Here is a 20,550-nt window from a genome sequence, read left to right on the forward strand (position 1 = left end):
TTTTCTTGGAAGACTCCCAGGTCGTACAGTGAAGGACACAGTGTTCCATCAGCAAAGGAGGAAGGCACATGGGGTGAAGTCTGGGGGAACCAGGTGTAGGCTCCCAGAGCCCTCTCCTGGGAGGTCACATAGGACATGCTTCTTTCCCCCAGTGATGAGTTGTGATAACACATATGAGTATCCTCTACTAGGATGCCCATAGAGACTCAGCGCCCGGGGTTCTTCGTTGGGGGTTGGTCACGTGGGCACTGTCTGCCTGGTACCTGCCAAATTCTAGACTCCCTGAAGGAAAGCAGTTGTCAGCATGAACCGTGTGGTTTGTACTGACAGTCCAAGCCCAGGGAGCCCTTCTTATCCATCAGGGAGAGGTGGGAGGCCCCTGAAATCCAGGATCCCAGACACCAGCCGGGGAAGTTTGTAGAGACAGCAGCCTCGCGCCTGCTGGGTAAGTCCTTCCTGCCTGAAATTCAGCCGTGTGTTCTCCCCCTCACAGCGACAACAGCATCATCGGCGTCACAGAGCCCCGCCGAGTAGCCGCCGTGGCCATGTCCCAGCGAGTGGCCAAGGAGATGAATCTGTCGCCACGGTGAGTGCTGTGCTTCATGGAGGAGGGTTGAAGGTGGCCCTCCAGACCCACCAATCTGAGCCATGACACACGCCCTCGTTCACCCTGGCGGCTATTCACAGATGTCCGTATCTTTCCTATGTCATTTCATTGCATATCTTGAAATTTATAGTATACACAAAGCTGCCCCCACTTTCTTTCATCCTCTTTATTTAACTTGTTAGTGTTAAGTTTCCAACCACATGCAAAAGTGGAAAGACTAGTATAACGAGCCCCCCATGTACCCAAAACCCGGTTTCAGGAATTGTCACCTCGTTACCAGCTCTGTGTCATCTGTGCCCCGTGCTCTCCCTCAGTTCTTGGGGAGTAAGTTTCAGATGTCTTATCATCTCAGCCTCAATATTTCATCGTGTAGGTCTGAAAGATCAAGGCTCTGTTTTGGGGATTTTTGTTTGTTTGTTTTTGGCTGCCCCTCGTAGCTTGGGGATCTTAGTTTCCCAACTGAGGACTGAATCTGGACCCCTGCAGTGGAAGCTCAGAGTTCTAAACACTGGACCACCAGGGTGCCTAGTTGCTCAGTCTTGTCTGACTCTTTGTGACCCCATGGACTGTAGCCCACCAGTCCCCTCTGTACATGGGGATTCTCCAGGCAAGAATACTGGAGTGGGTTGCCATGCACTCCTCCAGGGGATCTTCCCAACCCAGGGACTGAACCCAGGTCTCTTGCATTGCAGATGGACTCTTTACCATCTGAGCCACCAGGGAAGCCCTGTAACATTTTTTTTAAGGACAACTATAAACATAATTGCAGTACCATCACCATCACTAAAAAGTGTGTCCTAACTCCTGAGTGTGTTCCTTCCGTGTTCCCATTTCCCGGGTTGCCTCCTAAAAAGTTTTTAGAGTTGATTGTTTACATCAGGCTCCAGCCAAGGTCTGTGTGCATGTGTGATTAACATGCTCTGCACTTGTCTGTGAGCTCCCCTCACCCCTCACACTGGAGGCTAGGGTCCTAGAGAGGGAGGCAGAGTGGCCCAGTGTCTGGGCCTTGGTAGGTAAGCTGGTGGGTCCTGCCCTTAGCCGCCTGCCTAGCAGGACGAGGCCTACTCTGCCTGTCTCCTTGGAGTAGCCACCACCCCAAGCAGCCACAGCTCTCGGGGACTGATCTGTAGCTTGTGCCTGCAGGGTTGTCTCCTACCAGATCCGATATGAAGGAAACGTGACCGAAGAGACCAGAATCAAGTTCATGACTGATGGTGTCTTGCTCAAGGAAATCCAGAAGGTTGGTTGCTTTTCTCATGTCACAGAGCAAGGCTGGTGAGCGTAAGGGTGGGAAGCTAGGGATGTCACCCAGAGTGTGAACAGCCAGCATAACAAATTTTGGCAAAGCACTGCATTTACTGTTGTGTTGCTGTGTAACCTTGGATAAGTTACTTAACCTCTTTGGGCCTTGGGTTCTTGATCTGCAAGCTGGTACCTTCCTCCTAATTGCTTTAAATCATGTGAAGCATGAAAGCACTTTAGCAGAACACCTAATCGGTGTTCATTACATGTGAGCTTGTATGTTTGTTGCAGTTTGGTTCACAGACTTTATGCATTAGCCAACAGCACACTGCTACCCACTGGCTCTCTGAGGTCCCCCTGGGCAGGGATCTCTGGGGAGGGCAGAGGTGACTCCTGCCTCGAGGCCAGCCAAGATCAGTGTGAAGGCAGCTGCGAGAGTGTTTTGGGCTCTGATGGCCCCCGTCTGTGTGGTGTGTGCTGCCCTGTTTCCCCTGGTCCCCACCCAACATCCCCTGGTCCCTGTCTCCTGCCTGCCTCCCCACCATCCGCATTGGTAGCTTGGCTCTAATAGATCACAGCTGCCTTTTCTCTGCCAGGCCCCAGGCTCTGTGCTGTCTGCTTTACAAACAGTAATTGTCATAGAAATTTCTCCATGACCTCTTGAGATGGGTCCTCTTGTCCTATTTTACAGATGGAGAAATAGGCCTGGGGCCATAGGCCACAACCCCCTGCAGGCCAAGTGCTCTTGTATCCGTGCCAGCTACCAAAGTGGTTCATTGAGTGGGTGCTTTGGGATGCACACTCATCCTGGGGTGCTCCAGTCCATGTGGCCATCCTCATCCCTGGACCTCCTCCCTTCTCCTCCATAGGACTTCCTGCTGCTAAAGTACAAGGTGGTGATCATCGACGAGGCCCATGAGAGGAGTGTGTACACTGACATCCTCATCGGCCTCCTGTCCCGCATCGTGTGTCTCCGGGAGAAGGTAGGCAGGAGGTGCCGGGGAACCCCAAGGCCCACTCAGCCTACGCCCATCCACACCTGGACTGCTGCCATGAGAGGGTCTCCTAGAACTGCCTCCTCCAGGCCAGGAGCGAGGGCTCGGGGTCTTGGTGTAAACAGATTCCAACCCTAGGTTCAGCCTCCGTCATGTTACCTTTCCCTCCGTCAGAGCAAGAGGCTCAAGCAAGGAGCTCACGGTGGGCCAGGTGACACTGTGGGCTTCCCAGCTGGCTGAGTGGTAAAGAATCCACTTGCCAGTGCAGGAGATGCAGGTTTGATCCCTGGGTCCGGATGATCCTTTGGAGAAGGAAATGGCAACCCACTCCAGTATTCAATGGACAGAGGAGCCTAGCGGGCTATAGTCCATGGGGCTACAAAGAGCTGGACTTGATTGAGCACGTGTGCACTTAGCCAGACCCCACTGCATCTGGCTTTAAGACACCAGCCAGGTCTTTGAAATCCACAGAACTGGTGGGGCCGCCCACCAAGCCCGTATGCTCCATGTGCTGTGAGACACCCTGTGCCTGGCCTGGGGTCAACTTTTCCCTCCATCTTCCCCCGTCCCTCGATTGGGCAGGGATGGTCATCAAAGGGATGCTGCGCTAGGATGGGGTGCCATGGAACAGTTCCCACCAGTCTCACTGAGAAGTTGATGCTTTTTCATACCCAGTTCTTAGAAGTGCAGAACCTTTGTCATCAGACATCAGTTCTGTATGTGCTGTGTGCCAGGCACCGATCAGATCTCAGTGAACAAGACAGAGGTTCCTGCCCTCATGGGGTTTCCGTTTAAGGGAAGGCAACTGGCAGTAAGCCACTCAGAAGCCTGTGAATTCCTGGTGGACAAAACCAGGAAGAGGGAGCAAAATCAGGCAGAAGGTAGGAGGGTTGGTAGTGTGATGAGACTCACAGAGAGGGTGGCCTTTCAGTGGAGGTTGGGGGAAGGGAGGAGTGAGAAGCAGCTGCTAAGGGGAGGAGATTCTAAATGTCAAGAAAAGCAGGTGCAAAGGCCCTGGGGCAGGTGTAGGGCTTGTGTCAGGTTTTCATTTTGGGGTTTTTTTGTTAACTTTATGTAATTGATGCATTTAAAGTGTGCAATTCAGTGGGCTTCAGCATATTCAGAGTTATATGCCATCAGTACAGTCAACTTTGAAATATTTTCATCACCCTGAAAAGAAACCTTTTAGCTATCTCCATGGTCCTCCGCCACTCTCCCATCTCAAGGTATCCATAGTCTGTTTCCCATCTCTACGGATTTATCTATTCCATATATTTCACATAAATGAAATCACACAATATGTGTGTGTGTATTTTTTTTAAATTTATTTATTTGGCTGCACCAGGTCATAGTTGTGGCATGCAAGATCTTTGATCTTTGTTGCAGTGTGCAGGATCCAGTTGCCTGATCAGGGACCAAACCCAGACCCCCTGCATTGGGAGCACAGTCTTGGCCACTGGACCACCAGGGAGGTCCCAGCATGTGGCCTTTTGTGGCTGGCTTCTTTCACTTAGCACATTTTCAGAGTTCATCCCATTGTTGCGTGTGTCAGTGCTTCATTTCTTTTTATGGCCGAGTCATCATCCATTGTGTGGCTGGACCACATTTCATATACGCATCCATCTACCGTTGGAGACTTGGGCTCTTCCCACTTTCCATCTCTCGTGAATGTCCATGTCCAGGTGGCCGTGTTTCCTTTCTCTTGGGCCCGTGCCAGGGCAGAGTTGCCGGGTCCCACAGGGGTTCCTCGTGTAATCATCTGAGCTGCTCCTGACTGGCTTCTGCAGTGGTCACGCCTCCCGTGTTCCCGCCCACAGCGTACAGGCTGCCTTCCACGTCCTCACCCACACTTGACATTTTGCATGTTTTTAGTCCTCAACCATTCTAGCAGCATCTCACCGTGGTCTTGATTTGTGCGTTGAGGATGGTTAGGCAGCTGAGGGTGGTGGAGCAGAGCGAGTAAGGTGGGAAGAACAGGAGCCGCATGGGGTCATAGAGGTGCATGGGGGTGGGGCCAGACAGGGAGGTTGTGTTGGGGAGGAGGCAGAACCTTTGGTCTGCAGCGTGCCTCTCACCTTGGCTTTTGTTCACCAAAGACACTGAACTTCCGGGGTTTGCAGTTTACAAGCTTCAGAAGACAGCTTCCACGGGCTTGAGAGCAGAGCCCGCTACAGGGGGCACAGGAGGTGCTGCTGAGGTGGCTGAAAACCAGGCACACCCACTGCACCCATCCCTGAGTCAGGCTGCACCTCCTTCTCCATTTTGGGGACAGACAGACAGTCATGATGTCGAGCGGGGGCTGACACCAGCCATACCCACTGTTCCCGTGTGTGGGGTGGACCCCAAGCTCAGCCCTCCTGTCTCTCCTAACGTCACCAGAGCTTGACTCAAGAATCTTTTTTTTTTTAAGCCTTTGTTTGTTTTTCGCCATGACACACTGCTTGTACTGTCTTAGTTCCCCGACCAGGGATTGAACCCTGGTCCCCAGCAGTAGAAGTGCTGAGTCCTAACCACTGGACCACCAGGGAAGTCCCTCAGGGGGATCTTAAGGGCTCCTTCAACAGGCCACTACCATCCACTTCTACTGTTTTCTTGGATCTTTGGCATCCAGAAGAGGGGCTGAGGAGCAGGTTTGTGGGGCTGGAGATGAGACCAGGAGGACAGAAGTCTCCCCCGACCCTGCTGTCAGTGTTCCTGGCCCCGGGTGGCCATGGGTCCCCGGGTCTCTCGTTCCCCAGAGGCATGTGCCGCTCATGGGTCCCCGGGTCTCTCGTTCCCCAGAGGCACGTGCCGCTGAAGCTGCTCATCATGTCGGCCACACTGCGAGTGGAGGACTTCACCCAGAACCAGCGGCTCTTCACCCAGCCACCCCCAGTCATCAAGGTACTATCCAGGCCAGGGCCTTGGGGTTGCCTGAGGGTTGGGGTAGTAGCAGCCTTCATGGTCAGAGTTCAGAGAAGTGCGAGGGCTCAGGCCTGGGCTCAGATCATCCCCCAAACCCGACCCCGTACCTCCCGGTAGGTTGAGTCCCGGCAGTTCCCGGTGACGGTGCATTTCAACAAGCGGACGCCACTGGAAGACTACAGTGGGGAGTGCTTCCGGAAGGTGTGCAAGATCCATCGCATGCTGCCCGCAGGTGAGACCCTGGCGGGGTGGGCCGGGGGTCCTCCCCTTCCGGACCCAGGGGTGCAGGCAGCGGGGGCTCGGGGTAGCACCTGGCCTCTCTGTACCTCAGTGTCTGCAGTGGTCCCGGGGCACTCACCGCACCTGCCCTGCCCTGTTCTGCCCCAAGGATTGCGAGGCTTCAGAGACTAACCGGACAGTGGGGCTGTGGGTGCCTTTTGTCCCCACAGACACACAGCAAGTGGACAGGTGTGTTTCACCTGAGTATCCCTCCTGAGCCCACCCCACCCCTGGCCTCACAGTTCTCCCCACATCCCCATGGCACATGCTCTGGTAGTTCCATTTATCCACTGACCAGGTGATGGATACTTGGGTTGCTCCCACTTCCTGGGAGTAGACCTGCTTTCCCAGTGCTCATGTCCAGGGATTCAATGCTTGTTTCCATGGTAAAGGATTAGCTCCTCATCCCAGCTCGTCCCATTGCTCGTCTGGGCCTCTGCAGCTTTGCTTTGACTGGCACTTCCTTGCGCCCCAGCTCTCAGATCAGGGCCTGGCACACGGTCATCACCAAGGCTGCATCTGCCACGTGAACAAGCGGGTCACGGTGCGTCTGGTTCTCCCTGCAGGCGGCATCCTGGTGTTCCTCACGGGGCAGGCGGAGGTGCACGCGCTGTGCCGCAGGCTGAGAAGAGCCTTTCCCCTCACCAGACACAGGCCTCCAGGTAACCCCAAGTGGAAGCCCATCACCCAAGAGGCTGGGGACAGGCGGCCTGGCCTTTGGCACCTCCCTAAAGGAGCCGGTCCCTTGCTTGCCCTCCCTTCTCCATGAATGGTAATCAGTGACCCTGATGAATGATGGATCCTGCTGACCTGGCATGAGCCCAGAGATGTCTTTCTTCCTAATTGGTTCATCTTTTCCCAGAAAAGGACGATCAGAAAGATTCGGTAGAAGAAACAAGGAGGTTTAAGAAGTCACGGGCACGGGCGAAGAAGGCCCAGGCCGCGGTATGTAGAGGCCAGAAAAGGCAGCCCAGGCTCTGAAGCTGCCTTGTCTGCGTGGTGGGCACCAGCTCTGTGCACCTGCACAGATGTAAAGTTAATTAAAACCACATAAGGGCGTTCCCTGGTGATTCAGAGGTTAGGACTCAGTATTTTAACTACTGAGAGCCTGGGTTCAATCCCTGGTCAGGAAGCTAAGATCCTGCGAGCTACACAGCATAGCCAGAAAAACTCAAATAAAATTAAGATTCAATTCCTTGGTCATTTTAGATACTTTTCGGGTGCCCAGTGGGCCCTCAGGGATGCTGGTGACCTTGTTGGGCAACAGGGATCTTGAACCTTCCTGCCAAGGAGGGAGTGGTTGGCTGGTGCTACCTCAGGGGCTGGAGGGTGGGCTGGGATTTCAGACATTCCGGGCTCCCTGTGCTGGGGGCTGAGAGGAAGCTTCTGGAAGGCCCAGCCCTGAGGCCTTGAGCAGGACCTGCAGAAATGCCCAGGAGGGGTGGGACAGAGAAAGTGGCCCTTGGGGTTTGCTGGAGAGCTTGGGGAGGGCGGGCTGGGCACTGAGGGGCTTTCACCCCAGGGCATTTGCACGACTTCACTATTGCTTCTATACCATGCTCTGCAGCGGCCTCAGGGCTTCACATGTGTCAGCTCTGCGTCCTCAGGGCAGCCCTACGAGCAGTCCTGTGACCACTCCTGACTCCCAGATGACACTGAGGCAGGGGTATCATGCGACCAGCCTGGGGTCATGTGGCCTCGGACTCTGCTCGCGACACCAGTCTCCATGTAGGGCCACCTGCAGCCCTCCATGCTGACGTCTTGTTTACCGTAGATGCTGCCCCAGATCAGCTTGGACAGTTACTCGGTGCTGCCAGCGGGCGAAGGCGATGAGGACAGGGAGGCAGAGATGGACGAGGAGGAGGAGGCTGCCCTGGGCTCCGACCTGGACCTGGACTCAGGGGACCTCGGGGCGGACGGAGGTGGGACCTGGCAGGGACTCGCTCACTGCCTGTTGAGCCCCAGGCCGCTGCCTGTTGAGCCCCAGGCCGCTGGTTCCTGCTGTCCGGGCCGGGGTCGAGCGAGGAATCCTCCCTGGGGATGACCAGGGGAGCTGGGGTTTCTGCCTGCTCCACCCTTTGCTGTCTCCTGAGCTCCTGAAACTGCCGAGCACAGAGGAGGCCTTCAAATATCTCTTGTGCTGGTTGTCATGGGGGTGACGCTCCCAGGCTTGGCTTTGCAGGCAGTGAGAGGTTGGAGGGGCTGCGCTCAAGCCCTTGGGGGTCCCCATGCAGGACTGGGGGCTCTCCCGAGGAGAGACTGCAGTGTGCCCACCCTCTACCGGTGCCCGGGGTTGAGGCCTGGCAGTGGAGCTGCAGGGGAGCCTCTCTGGCAGAGCAGGCAGGGGTGCCAGCAGCTGGGGCCACAAGATACAGCCGACCTCTGCTGCCCCTGCAGGTGAGCAGCCCGATGCCTCGCTCCCCCTCCACGTGCTCCCTCTGTACTCGCTGCTGGCCCCGGAGAAACAGGCGCAGGTAACCGGGTGGGGCCTGGGATGGATGCCCAGCAGGGGTTCCCAGGATGTTGAGATGGGGGCAGGTCAGGCCCTGGGTCACCTCCCCATCAGCTGTTAGAGAGGGTCTTGGGGTCTCCTACTTGGAGAGCATTCCCACGTTTAGTTTGGGAACAGTGGCCGTAGGCAAGGAGAGAACCTATCGACCTGGTCACCTCCAGGCCCTGCCCTGCCTGCTGACTTCCTCTGACCTCAGTCCCATGATTTCTTCTCTGACTGGCGAGACAGTGGTCAATTTTCTTGCTGCCACCCGCCCTCCCCTCCATCCTAGGTCTTCCAACCTCCCCCAGAGGGGACACGGCTCTGTATCGTGGCCACCAACGTGGCCGAGACGTCCCTGACCATCCCAGGCATCAAGTACGTGGTGGACTGTGGGAAGGTCAAGAAGCGGCACTACGACCGTGTCACCGGCGTGTCCTCCTTTCGCGTCACCTGGGTCTCCCAGGCCTCAGCTGACCAGCGGGCCGGCCGCGCGGGCCGGACAGAGCCCGGCCACTGCTACAGGTGGGGCTCCCTGGGGCCCCCAGGGTCCTCAGGGCTACTGTGCAGTGGTCACCCGCCCTCATCTGGGGAAAGGGGGTCCCATGTCCTACTGGAGGCAGGTACTTGCATCATTCATTATTCTGCTACTGATAGCAGGCCCTGTGTTTATTAGCACCTTTGTTTTTATTTTATTAATAGCTTTATTGACATCAGATTCCCATAGCATAAGGATTTCCCTGGTGGCTCAGATGGTAAAGCGTCTGCCTACAATGTGGGAGACCCGGGTTTGATCCCTGGGTCAGGAAGATCCCACGGAGAAGGAAATGGCAACCCACTCCAGTACTCTTGCCTGGAAAATCCCATGGATGGAGGAGCCTGGTGGGCTACAGTCCATGGAGTCACAGAGTCAGACACGACTGAGTAACTTCACTTTCACATTCCCATAGCATAAAGCTCACCATTTTGAAATGTGCAATTCTGTGGATTTTCATATATTCAGAGTTGTACAACCATCACCACTATTAATTTTCTTCTTAAAAAAATGTATTTTTATTTATTTATTTTGCTGTTCTGGGTCTTAGTTGTGGCGTGTCGGATGTAGTTCCCTGACCAGAGAATGAACCTGGGCCCCCTGTATTGGGAGTGTGGAGTCTTAGGCACTGGACCACCAGAGAAGTTCCACTACTGTTCATTTTCAAATATTCTCATCACTGCAAAAGAAACCCAATACCCAGTAATCAGTTTCTCCCCACACCTCCCTACCATCCCCACCCCCAAGGATGTGGCAACCACTATCTACTTCGTGTCTGTATGGATCTGATCATTTGGGACATTTTCTGTAAAGGAAATCAGACAGTATGTCACCTTTTGTATGTGACTTCTTTCACCCCACATCATGTTTTCAAGGCTTATCCATAGCCTGTGTCAGTGCTTCGTTACTTTTAATGGCAGAACAACATTCTGTTGCACACTGGATGGACCCCATCTGTTCATCAGCTGATAGACACTTGGATTGCATCCACATTTTGGCCCCTGTGTATAGTGCTGCTGTGAACACTCATGTACAAGTACTTGAATGTCTGTTTCCATGTCTCTTGGGTAAATACCTAGGGAGTAGAATCTCACAGTTATTTGGTGATTCTGACATTTTGAGGAACACGCCAGACTGTTTCCACAGCAGGCACCCCATTTTATATTCCCACCAGCAGTGTGTGAAGATTCTAATTTCTCCACGTCTCACCAATGCTTGCCGTTTTCCACTTCATGGAAATGAAAGTACAAGATGGTATCTCGCAGTGGTCTTGGTTTGCATTTCTCTAATGACATTGAGCATCTTTTCACATGCTTATAGGCCATTTGTACGTGTCCTCTTGAGGGATGTCTGTTCAGATCTGTTGTTTATTTTTCAGTCATGTCTGTCTTTTGATTGGTTAGTTGTAAGTATTCCCTGGTGATCCTGATGTTAGATCCTTGTCAGTGGTATCATTGGCAGATAATTTTCTCCCAGTTTATGTGCTGGGTTTTTTTTTTTTTCCCTTCAATAAGTAACTTTACACCATTCTTTTCAACTTTGCTTTAAATTACAAAAAAAAAAAAAGAAAGAAAATTGAGAGACCATGCAAAGAAAAGTAGTAAGAGATAAAGTAGTTGAGCGCCATGTGCCAGGCACAGTTCTAAGCACTCTGTGTGACACCTAAAGGATCTTCACTGGGGACTTCCCTGGTGGTTCAGTGGTAAGACACCATACTCTCAGTGCAGGGGCCGCAGGTTCGATCCCTGGTCAGGGAACTAGGATCCCACATGTTGCGCGCCACAGCCAAATAAATAGTCTTTCCCAGTCTCGACAGGGTAGCTGCTGTGTTAGCCCATCTCACAGGTAAGGAAAGTGAGGCAGGAAGAGGGTAAATACCTTGCCTAGTAAGTTGATGGAGTCAAGATCCAATCCCAGGTAGTTTGGCTGAGTCTCTTGTTTTTACTTCCTTTTTTTTTTTTAATCTCTGGTGCTTCCCTCTGCTCAGACTCTACTCATCTGCAGTTTTCGGTGACTTTGAGAAGTATCCCCCTCCTGAAATCACCCGGAGGCCGGTGGAGGATTTGATCCTTCAAATGAAAGCTCTCAACATCGAAAAGGTCAGTTGTAGCCACAGCCCTGCCCTCACTCCAGTGACCTGCCAGTGTCCCTGAGTTCAGACTGGTGTTCTTGGGCAGCCTGAGCCCCCTCAGGGGCTGTTCCCCATTCCCTGTGGCTCTGAGAGCTGAGCCACGTGGTCCTCACCCAGCCCCCTGGTGGTCTCTTGTGAGACCCCTATCTTCCCAGTAGTGTGCCTTCTGAGGAGAGGGTGGTCAGTGACCTTGGGACTCAAGGGATGTTCTGCCCACTTGGTCCTCTAGGGGAAAGGTCACTTGCCTCTTCCCTGCTTCCAGAGGGGTGGTGTAGGCAGAGAAACCCCCTCCCCATCAGCTGTCACTCCCAAGCCTACCTCCCTCAAGCCACTGGCAACCACGAGTCTACTTTTTATCTCTGTGGAATTTACATTTTGGACATTTCATAAAAATAGAATCCTTTGATACTTATTCTTTCTTATCTGACTTAAGTCAACATTGTGGATTTTTGTTTGTTTTAGCCAATTTAAAATTCATTTATCAATTCAGTTCACAGTAAGATAACATCATAAAAAGAGAGGATCATGCTTTTCATTAATTAGTATGTTTGGGTTTTTTTTTCCACTGTCAAAGAACCTAGCTGACAGTTTGAATCAGTTTATTTTGGAAAATACTATAAATTGATAGCTGTTTTATATTTCTGTGTTTTGATCATCCACGGCTGAACTTACCAGCGGTTGTGTTTTAAAGGTTTGTCCACACTGACACACGTCAGAGTTTCCTTCCTTTTTATGGCTGAATTGCACTCTATCGTATGGATGGATGGACCATAGTTTATCCATCTGTTGATGGACATTTGGGTTGTTTCTCACCTTTTGGCTGCTACAACTAATGCTGTCATGAACATTTGTATACAACTATTTATTTGAACACTGGTTTTGAGTTGGTCACTCTTTCTAAGCAACCCTCAGGCAATCCCTGAGCCTGGTTGCTCTCTGTTCCCTGATCATCTCATTGTCTGGGCACATTTTCTCACGTGAGACTGTTTATTCACGTGCGACTGAGTATACATTCACTGGTCATCTGCAATGAAAGCTCAGTGGGGCCAGAGCCCTTGTCTCGTTCATATTATTTTTTCATTTTGTTTTTATTGGCGTATAGTTGCTTTACAGTGCTGTGTTTATTTCTGCTCTACAGCAAAGTGAATCAGCTATATGTATACGTATCTCCTCTCTTGCTTGAATTTCCTTCCCATGTAGGTCACCACAGGGCACTGAGTAGAATTCCCTCTGCTCTACAGTGGTTTTTTGTTAGTTAGCTGTTTTATGCATAGTGTCGGTAGTGTTTACCTGTCAATCCCAATATCCTAGTTCAGCCCTTGTCTTGTTTTATCAACCTCTGTCACCAGGAACAGCCCCTGGTGCACACGAAGTGCTCAGTACATGCTCTTGAGTAAGAGATGATGTGAGTGAATGAACAAAAAGGGCCTTTGGGGTTCCCTGGCACATGGACTTTGTGCCCAGGCCCCCATGTCCCATGTTCTGAGCGTGAATGGTGCTTGGAGGGTAGGCAATGGGAGCCCCATCCCCTTGCCAGACCTGCCCTCGCCCCCTCCTCCAGCCCTCCCCTGCATTTACACGTGTCTCCCGCCGTGGCTCCCTGTGTCCTAGGTCATCAACTTCCCCTTTCCGACACCCCCCTCCATGGAGGCCCTCGTCGCTGCTGAGGAGCTGCTGATTGCGCTGGGTGCCCTACAGGCTCCCCCCAAAACAGAAAGGTAGGGGAGGGACTTGAGGGAAGCGGGGAGCCCAGCTCCCGCCCCATTCTCCACTCTGAGCCCTCTCCGAGCTAACCCTCCATCCAGGGTGAAGCAGCTGCAGAGGTCCCGGCTGAGCTGCCCCATCACCGAGCTGGGCAGGACCATGGCCACGTTCCCCGTGGCGCCACGCTATGCCAAGATGCTGGCGCTGAGCAGGCAACATGGCTGTCTGCCCTATGCCATCACCATCGTGGCCGCCATGACCGTCCGGGAGCTGTTCGAGGAGCTGGACAGGTGGGGGGCTGTGGGACGGGCATTCAGGGATCAGGGTGGGTGGGTGGGGGGAGACCACCCTGGGCTGAGCAATACTGTGAAATCCAGCCTCCTGGGGCATAACTGACTCAGTGAGTGGTCTTGTTTGAAATCTACATCCTCCCTGTGCCCTGCCAGTGTTCCAGTCTTTACAGATCTCCGGATGGGGGGGTCGGGGAGTGGTTTGTTTTTTATTTTTGCCCTGCCACAAGGCTTGTAGGATCTTAGTTGGCTGACCAGGTATCAAACAAACCCGTGCGCCCTGCAGTGGAAACCTAGAGTCATAATCACTGGTCCTCCAGGGAATTCCCAAGACCACGATCATGGTGATCAGAGACCCCACCAGGCATTTTCTGGGCCCACTCTGAGTAACTGACAGGTCCCCTGCCCCTGTGGCCACAAGTGTCAGGGCAAAAAGCCCAAGTGGCGTGTGCTCGTAGGCCAGCCGCCAGTGACGAGGAGCTCGCCAGACTGAAGGGCAAGCGGGCCCGCGTGGCTCAGATGAAGAGGATCTGGGCAGGGCAAGGAGCTTCTCTGAAGCTTGGAGACCTCATGGTGCTGCTGGGTGAGTGCCCAATGTGGGCGTGGCCTGTGGGTGGTGGGAAGGGTGGGAGGGCAGGGCTGGGCAGCAAGCAAGTGCTCCCCTCCTCTTTGCACAGGCGCTGTGGGAGCCTGCGAGTACGCAGGCTGCTCACCCCAGTTCTGCGAGGCCAATGGACTGCGGTACAAGGCCATGATGGAGATCCGGCGCCTGCGGGGCCAGCTGACCACCGCAGGTACGGCCCCCCCACCACCACCCTCTGGCCTCCTCCCATCCTTGGGCAACACCCAACAGAGAACTTGACCCTGTTGACATTCTGAGCAATGTCATCTACATATAGTCGGTTCTCATTTTGCGAATTTACATATTCAGTAAAATTGACTGTAGTGTGTGGCACTTGTGTGGTCCTCTAAGGACATGCACACAAGCAGGGCAGTGATCCCTGGACGCTCTCTCATCAGGTTGTATGTCACTCTCATCTTTTCCTTGATGATGTCCCTCTCATTGCCCTCTGTCGTGGGCCAGCTGCTGGCTGCACCTCCTGCCCAGTGGCCACATCTAGGGGTCTCTACTCTCAAGTAGGGTCCAACCCTGGTTTGTTTCTGCAGCAGTGGAGGGGGCCTCTCTTGTTGAAGTTGGGGAGCAGATGGCAGTTCAGCTCCCTACTTTCCACTCCCGTTTAGTCTGAACAGTGAGGACCAGACCTGTTTGAAACCACATCAGGGCCTGGCATGGGTGGCAGATCTTCTTTGTCCAGCCCAGGGATCTGCTTCCTTCCCCTTTTTTTCCTTCTTCTTTCTCTTTTAAGTTAAACAACATAGGTTTCACTGAAGGTTTTCTAGAGAAGACAGATCTACATTGCAAACCTCATAACAGAAAGCCCTGGAATTCCCTGGCAGTCCAGCAGTTAGGACTTGGGGCTTCCGCTGCAAGGGGCTCAGGTTCCATCCCTGGTCAGGGAACTAAGATCCACAAGCCCACTCTTCCCTCCTGCCTTCCCGGTCCTTCTTGTTTTCACCCTTCTGCCCCCTCCCACTCACACAGCAAGGACCAAAGCCCCATCTCCTTTCTCCCTGCTGCACAATGGGCTTCAGATCCTTCTTGTGTGGAAGGAGGAGGCCTCACCCTGGGTCTCACGCCAGGGCTCCGCAGCACAGGGCCCTCGGGAGAGATGGTCTGTCTCCACGCTGTCCTGCTCAGAGAGCATGGCCTGTGCACTGGGTCTCCTGGGTGGGTGTGCTCCCTGCCCCGAGGCTGACGGGGAGGCGGGTGGACGCTGTCTCAGCATAGTCTGCTGCCCACAAGGAAACTGGGGTTTTGTCCCAAGGAAGGAGCAGACATGTATGGGCAGCTGTTTCTGCCCCACTGGGGGCTTTGTCTCCCAGCAACCTCTGTGCACAGGGCCCTAGATACACAAGTGGCTGAAGCCAGGCAGAACCAGCCCGGGCCTAGCTGTCCTGACACCTGGCTCTCCTCTCAGTCAACACCATGTGCCCTGAGGCCGGGCTCTTCGTGGACCCTAAGATGCAGCCACCTAACGAGAACCAGGTGACCTACCTGCGGCAGATTGTGACAGCCGGCCTGGGTGACCACCTGGCCCGCAAAGTCCAGAGCGAGGACCTTGTGGACGACAAGTGGAAGAACGCCTACAAGGTTTGCCGCTGGCTCGGGAACGGCCAGTGGGGCAGTCATGCCCAGGGCCCCTGCCCTCCTCACCCTCCCATCTGTCTCGTGTCCTAGCAGCCTGGGCACTTAAGACACCTGGCTCTGGACAGTGTCAGGGTGCCTGTGAGCGGCAGCTGGGGGGACCCTTGGCTCTGGGTGGGCCTGTCGTCCTCGGTCACTGGTCCCACTGCCCCCGGGAAAGTTCCCACCTAGGACCAAGGTGAAATGGCAGTGCAGCTGCTTCTCCCTTTGGGCGTGAGCTTCCCCCCAACTTCGTTGAACAGAGACAGAAAGCACATCCCATACTCGCCACTGTAAAATGTACAATTCAGAGGTTTCTGGTCTATTCACAGAGTTGTGTAACCATTACCATAGTTAATTTCAAAAGATTTTTATCCCCCCAAAAAAAGACACCCTGTACCCATCACCGTATCACTCCATATTTTCTCTGAATCTCCACACCCCTTGAGTCTGCTTTCTGTCTACATGGATTTGCTGTTCTAACGCGTTTCCCATGAATGGGATCCTGCACTGTGTGGCCTTTTACACTGGCTTTTTTAGCTTAGTGTCCCATTTTGGGCAGGTCATAACTGTAGCCTGTATCTGTACCTCTCCCAGCAGGCTACCCACTCCATCGGTGGACACACCCTGCTGGTGTAGCCATTTGTCGTTTGATGGATGCTGTCCTGCTTTTCTGGCCAAGAGTGTAACTGAATTCACGGGGGTCAGCCTCATGCGCTGCTCATGTATCTCCCAGACTCATCCCCACCTACCATCTCTCTTGCAGACCCCCCTCCTCAACGACCCTGTCTTCATCCACCCCAGTTCTGTGCTCTTCAAGGAGCTCCCTGAGTTTGTGGTCTACCAGGAGATCGTGGAGACCACCAAGATGTACATGAAAGGTAGTGCAACTGGCTGAACCCTCACCTGACCCCCTTCCTCTGGTGAGCTGTGTCACCGGACCTGTGTGAGGAGAGCCCACAAGCCCTCACTGAGACCCCGTCCCCTACTTCCGGACCCCCAGGTGTCTCAACCGTGGACATGCAGTGGATCCCAGTCCTGCTGCCTTCTTACTGCCAGTTTGACAAGCCCCTGGAGGAGCCGCCCCCCACCTACTGCCCCGAGAAGGGGCGGATGCTGTGTCACCAGGCTAGCGTGTTCTGTGAGTCAGGGTGACTTCCCAGTGGCCTTGGGCTCCAGACACGTGGTTCCCCACCCTGTGTGCCCTAGGAAGTGTCTGCGTCCTGGGCAGTGTCATCCCAGGCTGCAGGACCCTGCAGATGGGTGGGGATGGGACTGAGTGGGGAGCCGTGGGGATCCATCGCGGCCCCTCGCTCACCAGCTCCTGTGCTCCAGATCGCGTTGGCTGGCCGCTCCCGGCTGTCCAGGTGGATTTTCCAGAAGGCCTTGACTGCTACAAACACTTTGCCCGGGTTCTCCTGGAGGGGCAGGTAAGCAGCCGAACAACTCCCTCAGCCTCTTCCTTGGCACCACGGGCAGGTCATGAGCCCCGGGTTCCCCACTGTCCTGTGATCTCTCCCCAGGTCTTCCCCAAGCTGGCCTCATACAAGGGCTGTTTGCTGTCCAGCCCCAGCACGATGCTGAAGACATGGGCCAGGTATGGGCTTCCCTGGGAGCATCGGGTCAGGCAGGTGGTGGAAGAGCTGTGTCTTGGGGCTCCCGTAACAGATCCCTACCCACTGAGGGGCTTAGAACAGCAGACATGTATTCTCTCATAGTTCTGGAGGTTAGAAGTTCAAAGTTGGGGTGTCGGCAGGGCTGCGCTCCCTCTGAGGGCTCCAGGGGAGGAGCCTCCTAGCCTCTTCCCACCCTCGTGGTTCCAGGCACCCCTTGGCCACCACATCCCTCTAGTCTCTCCCTCTCTCTTCCCATGGCTTTCCCTTGTCTCTGTGTCTTTTCACGTTATCGGATCCAGGGTCCACTCTCTCCCATTTGACCTTGTCTTAATTACATCTGCAAAGACCTTTCCAAATAAGGTTACATCCTGAGGTTCTAGGCAGACATGGATTTTTGGGGAGATACTAGCCAACCTGTTGGCTTCAGATGGCTCAGTGGTAAAGAATCTGCCCATAATGCGGGAGACGTGAGTTCAGTCCCTGGGTCAGGAAGATCTCCTGGAGAGGGAGATGGCAACCCTCTTCAGTATTCTTACCTGGAGAATCCCATGGGTAGAGGAACCCAGTGGGCTTCAGTTCATGGGGTTGCAGAGAGTCAGACACGACTTAGTGACTAAACAAGTCAGCCTATTATAGAGCTGCCAGGTCCAAGCAGGAGGCACCCTGTACACCTGTGCCCTGGCTACACCTGTGCTCCTGGGGGCTTCTGCCCAGTGAGCATGAAGCCACCCCCATCCCACCCATCATCTTCCTCCTCCTGCCCTTCCTCCTGGTCTTGGCCTATCCCTGCTCCTCTCTTTAGGCTTCCCTGGTGGCTCAGATGATAAAGAATCCGCCTGCAAAGTGGGAAACCTGGGTTCAATCCCTAGGTTGGGAAGATCGGTCAGAGAAGGGAATAGCAACCCACTCCAGCATTCTTGCCTGGAGAATCCCCATGGACAGAGGAGCCTGGCCGGCTGCAGTCCACGGGGTCGCAGTCAGACATGACTAAGCAACTAAGCACACACTCCTGTCTTTCTTCTTTCTGCCCATGGACCAGTCCCAAGAAGCTGCCTCCCTCTTCCTGAGGCTGGCACCCCAGACCAGGCAAGGGGCTTGAGGCACCAGAAGCAAGCAGGCAGGTGTGCACACACACCTGCACTCCCCGGGGATTCACAATGGGGCTGTGGTTCCAGGAGCCCCTGCCTACCAGGTCATTCACCCAGCACTTGGTTTTGAGCATCCACTCTGTGCCGGCCGTGTTCTCGTGCCGGGATCGAGCCACGACCGTGTCCTGTGCGATGTTCCAGTGCAGGGAGGTTGAACAACTAGTACAAATGGCAGTTGGTGGCCTAGCCACGAAGGGACAGAGCAGGATGTGGGAATGAGGCATCGGGCAGGGAAAGAAAAGGAAAGCCTGACTGAGCAGGTTCAGGGGAGGCAGGGCTGTGAGGCAGGCAGAGGTCTGGAGGAAGGTTCTAAATGAGACAAGCAGCAAGTACAGAAGCAGCCTGGGTGGGTGGATCAGAGGCAAGTGGTGGGAGGTGATGGAGTCTAGATCCTTTCATCCGCCCAGCACCCCTAGTGAGATGGAGGGAAGGAGACCTCATGGGCAGGGCTGGCCTGGCAGTGGACTTCAGGATGCCCCATGTCCTGCATCCCATGCACAGGCTGCAGCCCAGGACAGAGAGCCTCCTGAGAGCCCTTGTTGCCAAGAAAGCCAACTGCCGAGATGCCTTGCTGGTGGCTTGGAGCAAAAACCCCAAATGTGAGCCTGACCAGGGCGGGTGTCCCACAGCAAGGGGGTTGGGGGGACGATGGGATGGGGCCACCCAGGGGACCTGGGGCTGGTGGGAGGGTCTGCCCTGCAGCTGGCGGGCGGGCACAGAGCCACTCTGACCCCCCTCCCTCCCTTCTCTGCAGACCTGCTAGCCGAGTACCTTGAGTGGCTCCCACAGGCCGTGCACGCTGATGTTGAGAAAGCCTGGCCACCCACCCGTGACCACTGACGCGGCGCCTGCCTGCAGGCTGAGGGGGCCTGGCAGCGATCAGGGTCCGCTGTGGCCACCCTGACTCCAGACTGCACCCAGGGACAGGTTGAGCCTCTTGGCTCAATCCTGGGCACAACTTGCTGCCATCCTGGGCAGTCCAACCCGGGGTGACTTTTCTTAACTATTTATTACAAAATAGATAATGGTTTTATCTCCCACGCTGGTCCCGTTTTAAACATGCTCTGTGGACTACATTAGTCCCTTGTAGAGCAGCAGGGCCTCCTCTGCTCTTGGTTCCCTGCTGGTATGGTGCAAGCCCCTCCCCTGCCCCAGCCAGGGACGGCCCCCAGGGCCCCAGCTGGCTCCTGTGGAGCTGGTGGGGTCAGCTCCCCACAGTCTACATTGCTGTGTAATAAATCCTAAGTGACAGCAGCTGTATACTGAGTCTAGTGCATTCTTTTGGTGAATCTCCATATTGGGTGGGGGGCCGGGTCTGGGAACATCCTGCCTGTGCGTACTTGCACACTCAACACACGCACGCATGCATGTGGAAACTAGTCTGGGTAGATGCTCACAAATGTGTTAGTGGTGATACAGGGCACAGTGAGCCTGTAGAAGTTGATCGGTTTTCTTTTACTTAGGTTTTTGCCCTGAATCAACTTGCACAAATAGAAACATAAATTCGGGAATTTCCTGGTGGTTCAGTGGTTAGCACTCTGCACTTTCACTGCTGGGCCCCAGGTTTGATCCCTGGTCAGGGAACTAAGATCCTGCAAGATTTGCAGTGCAGCCAAAAAAATAAACACATACATTCCATAATATACATACATAAGACAAAACAACAAAGATACGTGAGGGTTAATATTTCCAAAACTATTTACTTTCTCCATAGCATGGCCTTAGTGTTCCCCAACTAGGAGGTATCCCCTACTCCTCCGCCCACATCTAAGCCATCTGCCAGGTCTATTAGTTCACTTCCAGGATCTGCCCCTTGCGCTTCCCACTTCCACTACTGGGCCACCCCCACCTCCACTGCCAGGGTGCCACCACCTGCTCCCACTTGGGCCATGGCAGTGGCTTCCTGGCTGGTCTCAGGTCCCCTCTGCCCAACTGTGATGAATTTTCCACATGGCAGCCAGAGGAAGCCATTTAAAACATCACATCCTTCCCCTGCGACAGGTCTTCCAGTGTCTTGGAAGAGTCAACCCTCTCCCGTTGTTTAATTGCTCAGTTGTGTCCAAGTCTCTGTGACCCCATGGACTGCAGCATGCCAGATTCCCTGTCCTTCACCATCTCCTGGAGCTTGCTCAAATTCATGTCCATTGAGTCGGTGATGCCATCCAACCGTCTCATCCTCTGTTGTCCGGTTCTCCTCCTGCCCTCAATCTTTCCCAGCATCAGGATCTTTTCCAATGAGTCAGTTCTTCACATCAGGTGGCCAAAGTATTGGAGTTTCAGCTTCAGCATCAGTCCTTCCAAAGAATATTCAGGTCTGATTTCCTTTGAAATCGACTAGTTTTATCTTGCAGTCCAGGGGACTC

At 54.2% G+C, this 20,550-nt stretch overlaps 1 protein-coding gene and 1 non-coding gene across 2 annotated transcripts in view; one reads left to right on the forward strand and one right to left on the reverse strand.

Annotated features, from left to right (window-relative positions):
- The window catches only part of DHX37 (DEAH-box helicase 37), a 31,162-nt gene extending 11,715 nt beyond the window's left edge, over positions 1-19,447 (forward strand). Inside the window, exons 6-27 of the mRNA XM_040250592.1 lie at positions 494-586; positions 1,751-1,847; positions 2,719-2,832; positions 5,626-5,727; positions 5,866-5,980; positions 6,594-6,689; positions 6,890-6,972; positions 7,802-7,949; positions 8,425-8,501; positions 8,811-9,043; positions 11,041-11,152; positions 12,796-12,902; positions 12,990-13,178; positions 13,637-13,761; positions 13,856-13,972; positions 15,218-15,390; positions 16,190-16,304; positions 16,427-16,564; positions 16,759-16,853; positions 16,947-17,020; positions 18,689-18,786; positions 18,942-19,447. Of these exons, the coding sequence (XP_040106526.1) occupies positions 494-586; positions 1,751-1,847; positions 2,719-2,832; positions 5,626-5,727; positions 5,866-5,980; positions 6,594-6,689; positions 6,890-6,972; positions 7,802-7,949; positions 8,425-8,501; positions 8,811-9,043; positions 11,041-11,152; positions 12,796-12,902; positions 12,990-13,178; positions 13,637-13,761; positions 13,856-13,972; positions 15,218-15,390; positions 16,190-16,304; positions 16,427-16,564; positions 16,759-16,853; positions 16,947-17,020; positions 18,689-18,786; positions 18,942-19,027 (2,587 nt within the window). The 3' untranslated portion in view covers positions 19,028-19,447. The remainder of the gene's footprint in view (positions 1-493; positions 587-1,750; positions 1,848-2,718; positions 2,833-5,625; positions 5,728-5,865; positions 5,981-6,593; positions 6,690-6,889; positions 6,973-7,801; positions 7,950-8,424; positions 8,502-8,810; positions 9,044-11,040; positions 11,153-12,795; positions 12,903-12,989; positions 13,179-13,636; positions 13,762-13,855; positions 13,973-15,217; positions 15,391-16,189; positions 16,305-16,426; positions 16,565-16,758; positions 16,854-16,946; positions 17,021-18,688; positions 18,787-18,941) is intronic.
- TRNAR-UCU lies at positions 5,300-5,372 on the reverse strand. Its single transcript has one exon. It is a non-coding gene; the product is annotated as a tRNA-Arg (tRNA).
- Positions 19,448-20,550: the final 1,103 nt, after the last annotated feature.

This window comes from Oryx dammah, unplaced genomic scaffold (genome assembly GCF_014754425.2).
Source record: "Oryx dammah isolate SB20612 unplaced genomic scaffold, SCBI_Odam_1.1 HiC_scaffold_12, whole genome shotgun sequence".
Classification (NCBI taxonomy): Eukaryota; Metazoa; Chordata; class Mammalia; order Artiodactyla; family Bovidae; genus Oryx; species Oryx dammah.